Source organism: Molothrus ater, chromosome 3 (assembly GCF_012460135.2).
Source record: "Molothrus ater isolate BHLD 08-10-18 breed brown headed cowbird chromosome 3, BPBGC_Mater_1.1, whole genome shotgun sequence".
NCBI lineage: Eukaryota > Metazoa > Chordata > Aves > Passeriformes > Icteridae > Molothrus > Molothrus ater.
The window spans coordinates 67954553-67969103 of record NC_050480.2 but is presented as its reverse complement, the minus strand read 5'-3'; the positions used below and the strand labels follow the sequence as shown (position 1 = coordinate 67969103).

At 37.5% G+C, this 14551-nt stretch overlaps 1 protein-coding gene across 1 annotated transcript in view; it reads right to left on the bottom strand.

The window, feature by feature from the left end:
* The window catches only part of CDK19 (cyclin dependent kinase 19), a 122777-nt gene that overhangs the window by 35213 nt on the left and 73013 nt on the right, over window positions 1–14551 (bottom strand). The window contains exons 5-6 of the mRNA XM_036380184.2: window positions 2033–2090; window positions 687–818 (exon numbers count right to left, since the gene is read on the bottom strand). Coding sequence (XP_036236077.1) covers window positions 687–818; window positions 2033–2090 — 190 coding nt within the window. The remainder of the gene's footprint in view (window positions 1–686; window positions 819–2032; window positions 2091–14551) is intronic.

Sequence of the window (14551 nt, the reverse complement as noted above, 5' to 3'; positions counted from 1 at the left end):
AGAGCATCTCTAAAAACTTCTGCAAAAGAAAAATGCCTGCCAAGAAAGCCACCTGTGTACTCACAGGAATGATTTAACACTATTAACAAAGGGTCACTGTTTCCTTTGCAGTTCAATATATAAGCCAACCTTGCCTCCCATGCACCTCAGTGCTTTAATTCTCCAAACATCTGGGCACCGTGGCTGATTGTGCTCCTGGAACTTACTAGGGCAGAAAAGAACCTGGCTACCAGCATTTCCTGAACATGGAGCTTTGTAAGTCACCAGGAGGAAATGATTTGCAGATTATGCACAGCACAGGAGTCCAGCCTTCTGCTTATCAAGACACATTTCATAGAAGCATCTGGACATGCAACACCCTTCACCCTTCACAGCTCTTTCCTTTCAAAGTTCTACAACATTACAAGATTTCTAAGTCAATATTAAGAAAACATATAAACCAATTCAAAGGATATTTCTTGTTTTAAAAACAAACTAGATATTTAAAATTTCTAGGTTATATTGAAATATAAAAGCATGGTCCTCAAAAAGTTTTAATCTTGATTAATCCTTTATGGATGGGATCATCTACAACTACTTCAGTGACAAAACCTTAAAACTAGCTAGCCAGCTGACCATTGTCTCTATTATAGGGCTACTGTCCTTACAGAACTTACAGGCAAACATCTTTCTTACAGACAACTCACCAATGGCCTTTGTGTAATGTCTGGCCCCAAGTAACAGCTCTGGAGCTCTGTACCAGAATGTCACCACAACAGGATCCAAGTCTGCCAATGGCTTCAAAGGTGAGTTAAACAGTCTTGCAAAACCCATATCAGCTGGGGAATGGGGAGAAAAAATGAGATTATTTAAATTCTAATACAAATAAATCAAAATTCAATAGTATTGTCAAAAACAATTACAACAACAGCTCAAAAACATTAAAAATTACAAATCAAAGTTTCTAACAAAACAAAAACTACTTACAACAATACTGGACCAAATTTTTCTAAGGCTAAATTCCCTTTAGTTCATTCCTAAAACTAGAAAGGATAACATCTGACGTGTTTTGATCATGGTATTGTAAAACTTTACATAACACAGACGCCTGTTCATTTTTTTAAACTGTAACAGAAACTTGGTTAACTGAAGTCAACAGTAGTAGGTCTCTAATGTACATTTTCTCCTTTATTTTCATACATGCTTACAAAACTGTGAGTCCTTGTGACTGCTATATATTTACCCAAAGTGCAAAATTAAAATGACTGCAGTGTAGATTGTTTTTGAACTATTTTCCATGCATGCCTCCTATATGATTTGGAGGAATGAGCTCCAGAGTCAGTGAGCATGCACTGTTACAGAGGTGTATTTTAAAACTAAGCATTCATCCTATGGAACTCAAAAATTCTCCTTAGAATGAGCCTGGTAAGTAACAGTAAGAAATACTGGATGCAAAAGCACAAAATTTGCTGTATTGTCAAACCCACACATTTTAACCCAATTCAAATCTGAAACTTCTCTTTCACACAAACTTCAATATTGCCACATGTAATATCCACATCACTAAAACTGAGAAGGGAATTAGATTTTGCATAAAGACCACCACAGCTACATATGTTACTCACCAAATAACTTTTGCATAGCAAACCTTTGGATCTCTACAAACATAGCCAGTAATTTTGTTTATATAAAAATAAAAATAAGAAAACAAACAGTTTATAAGTAACAATGCTAACTTATGCTAACTAATCACAGCAGAAGTCAAAAGAACCCTGGTCATCACCACTGTTCTCTGTGCTTATTACTTTTTTGTTTCATACAGATGCTTTTACATCTCATCTAATACCCTAGGCAAGTTTAGAAAAGCCTAATAATATATTTGGAATATCTTATGTCTGTAAAGTCAGTGAATGAGATTTAAAATTGAACTAGAGGTGGTAGATACATACACTCAAAGAATACTAAAAATCTGTTTCTATCTTACACAGAAGATGCATTTTTTTATTATAGTAATCTCTTAGCTACACAATTAAAATTTTCTCAAAAAGTTTACCTATTTTGACTCTTCCTCTTTCAGGACCTTCACCCATTACCAGAATGTTTGCTGGTTTCTGGAAAACAAAAGCAGAATTTTTAATCATCAGCCTTTGATGATTATTTTTGAGAATAATATAATTACATACATTTATTTTATAAAAAAAACATCTCTAGAAACACCCTTAGAAGTCTAAAAGTACCATGCCTTTATCTTGCTGACATTTAGTTTTTATCTCTGGTTACCAATTTCACAATTAGAAAACAGAAATATACTTTGACATTTCACAGTAAGAAATGCCATCTTTAAGTAAATGTGCATTTCTATTGTTACTAGAATAATTCTATTCACTGGAGACATTTTCTTCTAGAGGAAAGTTTTATATTAGCTTAACTTTTATGCTACACATAATAATCTGGCAAGAACTGCTTTTGCTGGTATAGCTTATTTAAAGTGATGCCAAATCTTGGTATACAAATGCATAGTTGAGAGCCACTTCTGTTTTCATCCTATATAACTACATTTTTAGAGCTGTGCTCAAATGATAAAAATCACATGGGCAAAAGCACTTTTTTTCCCACGAAGTTGATTTCATGCTATGAGAATTCTCTTGAAACAGGAGTATTCACACACAGCTACATCCCAAAAGCTTTTGAGAGTGCAGACAGCAGCTTTACAAGTAGAACAAAACCTTTACAGGCATTTTTTGCAATCTATTTGTTTGCAACCAGCTGTTTGTGAACACCACATAAAATCTGCACATGACATCACAGCAATTGTTCTGCAATTAGGATCTAGGTTCCCTCAAACATCAATAGTCATTCCTTGGAAGCTTTTGTCCTATTGTGTTAACAGCTGTAGAAAGTAAACAAGATTGAAAACATTAAGTGATTTGAATGAAGAGATGCATAACAAAGCTTCAAAGCAGAATTTTTGGAATGTTATTCAAACAATAATTATATTTAAATCCTTAATGCCTGCAGAGGGGTCTGCTCAAGCAGGATTTGTTCAAGAATCTGAAAGAGATGTCCAGAATCTCACCTAAATTCTCAGTTCCTTGCCACTATTTACCTGAAATGAGACACTCAAGCTAGGGTTTCTAATTTGACTCAAAATTACACACCTTTAGCTTTTTTGAGAAAGGAAACAAACAAACAAACAAAAAAAGCACTCTACTTCACCTATTCTTTCTCCTTCCCCTAGGAAGCTGTTCTTCCCATCCCACACCCAGTGCTTACTTTGTTTCTTCCCTGGCGCCAACCACTGCCTCTCTTTCCAGACGCCTCTTTTATTCTTCCTTTTTTAATCTGTAATTCTCGACACCATCACTGACTTTTAATTCCCCAACATATACTGGAACCATTCAAGAGGCAATATGCACTCCCTTCTTGGAAAACACAACTGATTTCAATTGACCTTGAGCAAACACTCACCAGCAAATCTAGGAAAGAGAAAGATGATGCTTTCTCTTCGCTGATATTTAATGACAATAAAATCAACACCTCAAGGTAATTGTTGAACTCTGGTTGTACATTTATATATTACCCTGAATTGAATATTCCAGAGAACAGAATAATCACTTTCTGCATATTCAGTAACCAGGCAGCAAGAGATGCACGCAAGTACACACTACATTTTACCTCTGTTAGAAATCATATGGATACAATTGTCCTAACCAAGAGAACAAAACTCCAGTTTTCTTGATGAACTTCTTCCTAAACTTCTGCCTAGCAACTGATTCAGAGTTGAGTATGATGAGTTTGCTGGATTGATGTGCCAAAGCCAAATGTATGAAGTTCAACAACGCCAGGTGTTGATTCCTGCCTGTGGGTCACAACAATCCCCTGCAGTGCTGCAGGCTGGGGAAAAGTGGCTGGGAAGCTGCAGATGCAGGCATTGGAACAGGCTGCCCAAGAAACTGGTAGAATCACCATCCCCGGAAGTGTTCAAAAAAATGAGGATTTGCACTTGCAGCGTGGTTTAGTTCTACACATGGTGGTGGTGTGAGGTTAATGTTGGACTCAATCCTAGTGGGATTTTCCAATCTTAATGATTCTATGAATCAAAATTACTTCAACAGACCTTTACATTCAGGATTGGATTTTAAGTACTATAAAAATGCATTTACTTGTCAAGTGAAGCAAGCTGATAAAAATGCTGTTACTGCACTGATTTATAGGTGAGGTTGTTTCTAACAAAAGAATTAGGTTGTAAGAAATAAACATTCTAGCTTCAGAAGATTTTTTAAGACAAAAATTAAAATCTAAGCAGAAAGGACTTTCAGAACAACTCACAAGAGCCGTATTTTATCTCTGGCAATATAATATTCTCCAAATAGCAATTTATTCACAGAAAAAGAAAAAAAAAGCTCCCAACTCTTTTATCTGCTGACCTTATCCACAATATTCACAGAATATTTCAGGTTGGAAAGGACCTCTGGAGATAAGAAGCCTAAAGCAGGGTTACAAATTACAGCAGATAGCTCACGCCTGAGCCAAGTTTGGTTTTAAACTTCTCCACAGATGGAGACTCTCTCTGAAACTTCCAGTGTTTGACCCCTCACAGTAAAAAAGGTTTATCAATATAGTATATTTACATTTACTGCCTCCTGTTCTACCACTGGATAGCACTGCAAGGAGTCTGGCTCAGCTTTCTTTATTCACACTTATCAGGCACATATACACATTGATAAGATCCCACATGAGCCTTCTCTTCAGAGATAGAATAGCCTCAGCATCCTCAGCCTCACAAAGACTCTCCAAAGCCCTAGGAGACTTAGTGGTCCATGAATACAGGAGATACACTAGGTCAGAGTCTGTGGAAGCAAGAGACTTGTCCATTTATATATTTTTAAAGCCAGAATGTTTAGAAGAGATGCTGTTCTTATTAAAATTTAAATCTAACACATAATCCACTGAGGATCGGAACCCTGCTTAGGCAGCTAGCAGAGAAACAAACTGATTTATGAACTTAGCAGATGTCACATTCATTAGCTCTTGTGAACCCCTCTGAGAGAGTCAGGGGCAGGGGAAACAGGGAAAGAATAAAATGGGAAACAATTAAAACTTTAATTGAGCAAAAGAGCAAGCACTTCTCCTGAGGCACCACCAACCAACGTGCAGACAGCAGGGATTTCATGGATAGTAACCTGATGCCTACAGGATCCCCGCTGTGTCAGTAACACCTTGCATCATGGCACCTTCCTGAGAGGTGAAAAGTCTTGGTTCCAACCTGTTTTTTAAGTAACAAGAAGCCTACATCTCAACCTCTTATTTCCTACATGAGCAAATTAACCACTTGATTATCTACTAATCAGCACTTTCTAAGTTCCTCTTGCTAATCAGAGCTGTTCTGGCTAGGAAAGGCTTTTCAATGTACATATGCTAAACCAGATGGGACCCATCTTCTTAAGATGCAATGTATGATATCCAGTTCCTGTGACCATGAATTTTTATTTAATAAAAATAAACAGCTCCAGAGGAGCTTAAATTATAGGTCAAATATTTTGCAGTTGTTTTATACAGTAATGGCTTGAATATTGTAAAACTCTTCCCAGAGTCTTCACATTGCACATACCATGGTGAGAGAAACACAACCCTTTGGCTAAACAAGAGCCACCAAGGCAGAGCAGCAGGATTTCAGGTGCTCAGGTATGGAGGAAAGATTTTCGTTTACTTCAGAGGGAGTAATTTGGCATCAGAGATCCTCAGGAAACTATGTTTAGAAAGGTTTCCATCACGAGGTAAGAGAAAGGACTACTGAAGGAGAATTCAAACAATCTCTGCTTCTTGGAGAAGGTAGAACGTGTTAGTTCTACCTCTGCCTTAGTTCTTAGTAATCTCTGAAAATGGAAAATGTAGCATTTAAATATCAAAACATTTTACTCCAAGATTGTCAGTTAGTCAGCAATAAAATTACAGCCTAGTATACTATAGTTACTGGACAGCTGCAAAAATCAGATTAAAAAGCAGGAATTAAAAAGCCCCCCACTTCATTTATGTTCAGGCTATATGTAAGTCATAAGCACCAGTCTAGTTCCTGACACAAATCCTACTGCCAGCCATTCGATGAAGAAAACAGCGTTTTAGCTGGAAGGAACCATCAAGAACCAAGCAGCAGCTAAAAGACCAAAAGCTGGCACATACTTAGAGTAAATTGGGTCTCTATACAAGAGGACAAAATTTTAATAAAGAAAGTCTGAGAAGCCCTGCTTAAAGTCATTATCTAACTCTAGAGTAGTAGTTGGGTGAGACAACCCAACAAGGAGTATACTTTTCAAGCAGTTACATTCTAATTAATGCTCTATTTTCCTCATGCTCTCCCTCCTCGCTGAGAACACAAACACCAGCTGGGAAGCAAAGTGATGCCACTGCATCTCCCCCTATCTAGTTGCTATAGGAACAACAGAAACAGTAAGAATTAGGAGTCTCACGTTTAATATAAGCTATAAAAATGAACAGGCAAATCCCTGCTGAGAAATTCAGTTGAGGTTTGACTGTCTAAAAAAACACTTGCAAAAAGAGCAAGGTTAACAGTAACAAATAACTGAAGAAAAATCTGAAATATTTGCAAAAAGGGATGAAGATGACGATTCTTTACAAGTCTTTACAATAGGTTCTTTATGAGTCTTTACAATAGGCTCAGTAAGCACTGATAATAACATTTACTTTTCTACATTAGTGGGGGAGAGGGAATAAAGAAATTTTAAAAATCATGATGGGAGAGAAATTAAAATGTTGGATTAACAAGTGTGTTTTCACAAATACAAGAAGTGTCACAACTGGGACTCATACAGGCATTCATGTGAAGATACACTTCTAGTTTTAATATTTAGACAGTAAAACAGAAGAAAGGTTGAAAGAAAAGAAACCATCTATGGTATTAAAAGATTATAATGGTTCAAAACAGGAACAACAACCTAACAATAGATGGCAATACTTCAGTTTTAATGGTTGTTGTGATCTCCTTAAGTACAGCAGTGACACGATTCATAAGAGATTTGGTGCAAAAGTCCTATGAAAAAATGTCCATAGGGATATACCACTTTCTATACACAATTCTTTATTGTTTATATCCAAACAAATGTGTTTCCCTTTTGGAATGTGCCACTGGAAAAAGAATAATCTCAAATTAGGAGGCTTCTATTGTAAAAGAGATTGCAAGCCTTACAGATAAAAGCTCTCCCCACAGTTACTGACACTGCCTTGTGATGAGGTCTTTTCAAGTCTCCATTATTTAAAAAAACAATTGTAAACAGCCCAGTGTTGATACATAGAGACACTTTCATTTCACAAGCAAGAGGAGAGCAATAGTATTTTTGTCTCAGCTTTCAGCATGCTGCTCCCCAAATGACAAAGGTCCTGAGTGAGATAGCAGTGTTCCACTCTGCAGGCACTACTCCAAAGACCACTGAGCCTCTCAGTTCGAGGGTAAGAGGGAGATGCTGATTGTTCACAGAAATTGGCAAACAAAGCTTTTGTTCTTCTCATCTGAAAGGAAATGAAGGCATTTCCCTGCCTTAAATCAACACTGTTCAAACCCAGACTTTGTGCTCAGATCAATAAAATGGCACACAGGCACTAACACTGCTGCTAACAGTTGAGCTAATTAAATTTAATTTTAAAAATTAAAGGTTCTTAAAATATTTTATTATGCACTGCAAACCTCCAAATCATTACCACTTCCATTTAAAATATTTCCATATATTGAAATCCATGTAGGAAAATTGTTATTCCCACTTCTCTTTTTTTAGAAAACTGTTGGTCAACATTTTTCTGATACTGAAGTACTAGACAGAAGTATACCATATAGAGTAAAATATCTTCACATCTGCTTCTCTTTAGCCTTACCTGCAAACTCATAAGAGAGTCACCACTCTGATTACATAACATCACTTTCAGTTTGTTTTTTATCAGTTGTTATCCTTAATGTTACAAAAACCCAACCATATTTCATTACATTTTTGGCCTAGATTTGTAATCTGTACTATTTTCTTCCAATATTTCTCTATTCTGTTGAAATGATTGACCTTGCAAAGTAATATCTTTAACAAATTACTTTAACAAAATAATATCTTTAACATCAAGATAATTATAATTTCATTTGAATCAATAATGTAATAACACAGATATCATCAAATTATCAAAAGGCCAAATATAAAGCTGATTACAACAGCATGTGATCTAAAGAGTAAGCAAAATCTCAAGGCATACAAAATGCTTTGAAATGGTAGATCATTCAACTGAACTCAAAACTTATTTAAATCTGAAAAGGAGGAAAAAAAGAGGTAAATACATAAAGTAAATAAATAGAACACAGGAAACAAAGAGTACCACAGAATGCTTTTATCCCATCAAGCAGAGTGCTTGTGCCTCTGGGATAACAGATTTTAAAAGGAAAAAAAATGTTATTGCACAGAAGTAATTGACATCAGACTAGAGAAGAGTGGGAATATATAAGAGAAATTCTGCAGACCCCAAGGTCAGTGAAGACAGAGGAGCAGGAGGTGATCCAGTCTCTGGAGCCAAAATTCTCCTGCAGCCTGTGGTGCAGACCATGAGATCCATCTGTAGCCTGTGGAGAAGCCCATGCTGGAGCAGGTGGATGCCCAAAGACAATTGTGACCCAGGACTTGTGATCCCATGGGGGACCCATGCTGGAGCAACCTGTTCCTGGAGGCTGCACTTCATGGAAAGAAAAAAAAAAAAAAGGACCCATGCTGGAGCAACCTGTGAAGAACTGAAATCTGTGGGAAAGACTCCTCTGAGAAGTTCATGGAAGAGTGCCTCCTGTGGGAGGGACAGGGCAGTGGAGCAGGGGAAGGACTCCCTTCCTGAGTGGAAGCAGTGGCACAACCAACACGGGATTAACTTGCTGCTAACCCCATTCCCTAGCTCCCTGTGCCACTGAGTGTGGGGAGGAGGCAGAGAATCGGGAACAAAGCTAATCCCAGGCAGGAGAGTGGGGTATGTGGTTTTAGGATTTGTTTTCTTTCTCATTATCCAGCTTTGATTTTGATTGGGAATGATTTAAACTAATTTCCTTAAGTCTGGCTTGCCCATGATGGCAACTGGTGAGTGATATCTCCATGTCCTTCCCTCACCCCAAGAGCCTTTTTTTCCCTATTTTCTCTCCCCTGTCCAGTTGAGGGGGCTTTGGTGGGCACCAGGCATCCAACCCAGGTCCAACCACCATAAAATGGTACACAAACTTTTACAACTATGTGTCACCAGACTGTGTCTTTAAAAAGTTCCCAAAATTCATTTTATTGCCATTAGAGGACTATTAGTGACAACAGAAACATTTAAAAATGCATGGTAACTTTTTATCTCCACTCTTAGTCCTTCTAAACGAATTTTAAAATGAAATGTGTTCAGAACTGATAAAGAAAAAATGCTGCTGCAGGATTCTGAGATATGAAACTGCATATTCAGACACAAATCATGCTGTCAGATTATGGTAGTGACTTATGTATTTCATAGCAGCTGAAGAGATATGGTCAAAATAGTAATTTAACTCCAGCTACCCTGAATTCTATAGCAACTACATTTGCAGAATTTACCTGAGACTGATGGCAAAACATATTACTAACTAGGAGTAGGAACAAAATGTACAGAAGAGACCTGAAATATTTCTTTGGAATGCCTTAGGTAAAGATTTTGGTTAAACACATTCCTTGCTTGTAGTCATTAATGTGTTGAAAGGGGAAATGTGCTGTTTTCACATAGAAGCTAGTTATCAAAGAAACCTTTTCATGTTTATATACTCTTATAAAACTTGGCATAAAAAACAAAGGTAAAGGAAAGCAGAAAAAAGCAAACTTTGGCCACAGAGCAACCATAGATCTGCTTTTTTTTTTTTTATAAGTCCATGAATTAAGCTTAAGGTGATCTATCCTTCAACAAAAGCGAAGATGTCGTTACACAGGCTTCATTACAGACTGATTTCAACAGCCCAAGAATCTGGATATTCATCTGGAGGATCAGCCAAAATCATAGAATGCTTTGAGCTGGATAGGACCTCTAGAGGTCACTGGACATTTTGCAGTCCAAAACAAATCCAAATTTGAAGCTGCATCAGATTGCTCAGTATCATGACCAAGGGAGCTACAAGTCTCCAATAGTGGAGGTTACCAAGCCCTTCTGGTGGGCAACACCTGGCACTGTCTGACAAAAAAAAATTCTTTCCCATCACCTAATCAAAATGTCTCTTGTTAAAACATGGATCTGTTCCCCCTCCTCCTTCTGCATTCCCCTTAAGAGAGCTTCACCATTTCTACAGCCCTCGCAGCTCAAGCCCCCTCGAACCACTCATGCTGCTGAGCTGCATGGCAGGACAGCTGAGGCTCAGAGAGCCATCTCTGTCACCCTGCTGTAACCAAGCCTACTGCACCTTTGGCTGAACAGTTCCAGAACTACATGTTTAGCCACAGAAAAACATATCTGAGATGAGAGTGTCAGCCTGGAAGTCCAGTCTCTAGAACACACTCACTACTAAAGTATTTCACCGAAGGGAAAGACAGACTTTTCCACTCTGCCTTCCTTTTAACCAAATCACACATATCACACACAGATATACATTCTAATTAAGTCGCTGCTTCTTCAGTTACCCTCATATATATACAATTAAATCAGTGGTCAGGTAGAATATTCATGTCTCTGTTTGACTTGATTTTTCATGGGTCAGATGTTCTCTTGAGTGTAATTAAGCATACACCTCAGGAGACATTAATTCTTTAAATTTACTCCCCTCACTTCTATCTAGGCCTTCCCCAGAAACGGCCAAAATATCCATGCTCCTTATAAGAATACTCTGGTTCAAAATCCATTTGGAACAATGGTTTCTTAGGCAATTTCTAGAAAAAATGTTTGATTTTTAAACTCAACGTGCTTTGCTGAAGCAGGAAAAGACTATTCACCAACTCTATTCCCTGGTTAACCAATGGATAATATAGTTGCACTTATGTCATTGGAAAATTGACTGTACACACAAGGGGAATATGAAATAAGAGTAATCAGAAGAAGAGAATATAATTTTGGGCTGCATAAAAGTTCAGAAATGAAACAATCTTCCTTTCACACACCATTACAGGTTTCTTATGGCTGACAGGGTGTTAAACTAATGCGAGACAAAAATGAAAACTCCAGACAATTTTGGATGCTGGGCATTGCTTTGATTAAAACAATCTTCACAATGTTCCAGTATACCAAGTTTCACCCCAATTGATGGCAATGCAGTTTAAGTGAAAAAGAAAAGGATGAAAAAAGTCACATTTAGAGAATGCCAAAACATTTGACACAAATTAAATTTTATGTTGCTATGCAACATTATCCAAAGCATTCTGCTGTTACCAGTGCTGCAATAGCATACTTGAACTTAAAATTTACATGCAACCTTGAGAAGGACAAAGAAGGGGGAAGTCAGAAACAAAGAGACAAATATGATCATAAATTTTCAATGAAAAATAAAAGGTCATAAAGCAAATGTCCAAATAATAAGCTGAATTCACATTGTCCCTGGGATTTTCAACACATTGCAGTACACACTCCAGCAAAATTCCCATGAAGATACCCAGCAACCATCTAGGGCCTTGTTTTTAGACCTTGCCTGGGCTCTTTGGGAGCACCAGCATAGCACAGGACAAGGCAGATTGTCCAACCTCTGCTACCCCATTTCTGAACACTGAGACGTGCAAATGTTCTCAGTCTTCCAGCCTGAGAACAGAAGACTCCCTTCAGGAATACTTTGGAAGAATGTTCTGCTTTTAATGTATTACAAAAAACCAAAAAACAAAAACAAACAAAAAAAACCAAACCAACCAAACAAACAAAAAAAAACACCAAAAAACCAAAACAAACAAAAAAAACCCCAAAAAAACCCAACAAAACAAAACAAATCACAAAAAAAACCACCCCAAAAAAACCAGAGGGGATAAATTTTGTTCTATAAAAGCACAGTCAAACTCTTCCTCTGCTGGGCCTTTAAAATACATCCTAAATGCCCCAAGATACTGTGGTCAAGCCAAGTCTCTGCATCTCTGCTATCAAGTTCTCATTACACATTCTTCACACATAATCTTTACTCAGAATAATAACCCAAAGGCAAATAAACTGAGAAGATATGTGCACACGTGAAACATTACCAACACTACTATTTTCTTCACCTTTTTAAAGGCAAAAGCCAGGAGACAGTAAGTCTGACAGAACACTAACATAAGAAAGCCTATGCCTGTATTGAGCTTAGGACTAGAATTTAAGAGAAGGGGGAAATGACATGATGCAATTCTCACCTGTTCCTTGCATTATTTTGTTTCTGTTACAGTAGCATGAAAATTAGATACCATAACTGCTAATTCTTTCAGTTGCAGCACTAAATTCTACCACAGCCAAAATCTGCTATTTGTTTTATATTCTGACAACTCCTCTTAATTTAGTAAGGTTATTAAGACAGGAGCATGAAGCCTCTATCCAATCAAACAATAAATGACTGAAAGTGAGACTGGTGACACCATCATAAAACATTTTCTTAATTGCCTTTCACAAAGTATTTTTGGCAGTAAAACTCCAATACCTCCATTCTCCAAAGAGTCTGGTAGAGTCAAATAATTAACAAAGCCTTTCTGACTGCAAAAAATAATATAGTACCAAATGAATAGATATAAATGTAACCCATTTTCATTACAAATAAGCTTCTGCTTGGATAGCTTAGATTGACTGAATTAGGTTGAAATATTAAAAGCCCTTTAATGGAAATTTCCAAGTAGGAAAAGAATAGGGTAGCATGATTACCTGAAGTGGTTACTTCCATGGTGAGTGGGTCTTAACAAGCCCCCTTTTGTCTGCATATGGACATGGGAATTTAGCTGAAGGGACTCAGAACCATGGAATGCTTTTTTTTTTGTTATTGGAGTGTAAATGTGGCAAGATTTAGAAAAGCAATAAAAACATTTTACAGGACTTTAACAATCAAAGGTTTATGTCTAATAATATTTAATATATTTTATTAGCTATCATCAGTTTATTACATATGAAATTTTGTAGCATCAAGCTACTTTTTTAATCCATTTTCACATATGTTGTTTTTCTATGCTCGTTATCTCAAGAATAAAAAAAGTGAAATCCCATCTCTTCTCCCCTCCTTCCTTGATGTTGAGTCTAAAGACTAAAACTAACCCTTACCTATATGAGCAATTCAAATGCCTGTTATACTACAGCATCAACCTTCTTCTCTGTCTGGAAACAATCTAGATCAGTGATTTATAATTTAAGCCAAATCCTTATACATAGTCTTTCTTGCAGCATCTTCTTAAAGCAAACTCCCACATTCTACTATTTGCAGGGCTAGGTTAAGTGTCCCTTTTTCCTCACGATTTGTCCAGCAGATCAGTTTTCAGGCTTCAAGAAGGAATTTTATCACCTTAATACAAGCCTTGTGCCTCCAGTAATACTGACTGGGACTTAACAGTCCTCTGGACCTTAAGGTCTCAAATTCACCATCCAGTTACCATGTTTAGGCAATTAACTCATGTATCACTTGAGGCAACACAACCTCAGGTGTCTTGCAGTGGAATAAAAGCAAATGCAGACCCCAAAGCAAGCAGATAGTACCACTGTTCAGCTGACACATACATTACAAAGAAAGCTAAATAAAACACAACCTTTGAAACCCATCCTAACAGAAACTTTTTTCCTAGTTTATCACCATCAGCCTGGTCACCTCAGGACTCGGATTAAATCTCTCTTTATCGCTCAGCCAGTTCTCAGCTTCCTGACTTCTGGGAGATCTTCAGGCTCATAAAGACCCTGATTTTTAAGAAAACAAGCATCAATGGCTAGCTTCTTCAGCAAAAGTTATATTTCAGACCCAGTCTTGTAACATTAAGTTAGAGAAGCCTTGTGCTCCTAGCTTTCTCTTGGAGGTTTTCCAAAAGTGTCTCCACATGAACAAGCAGCTATGAAGTCTTTTAAGTAACCAGCAAATGCAGCCAGCCAATGGCGTGCTAAAACAAGGTCACAGATACTCATTTCCACTGTTCTTCAGAAGAGCACTTGTTTCACAACATTAACCAGATTACAGGAGAGCAGAACCCCCACACCATCTCAAGAGTTGTTCTGTCTCTGCAGCCCACATCTCCATTACTGTACTCCTTAAAGCAGGGTGCCTGGGTAGCTGCAGTGCTCACCCCTGAGAGCCAACCACCTGCTCAAGGTGCTCTGCCATGGATGGGGCTGCAACAATTCCCTTGGATGAAACGGCACTGATGAGATTTTATGAGGCACTGAACCTTACAGGAGACACAGGAAAACATCTCTAGAGAGACTGCTTTAGCAGCATTCAGTATTAGACTTCAATATTACAAAGTTAGTAAAGAACCAGCGAGATAGGATGATTCTCTGAAATCTTTTTAGGCTCTTTCCTTGTAGAAGAAAAAGTCAGAAAGAGGTAACAGAGGCTATGTTTGCAGATAGATTCATAAGTTATAGTATTTCTACTTGTTTTCTGAAGTCTGAGATGGATTCATTACCAGCCATTACTCCC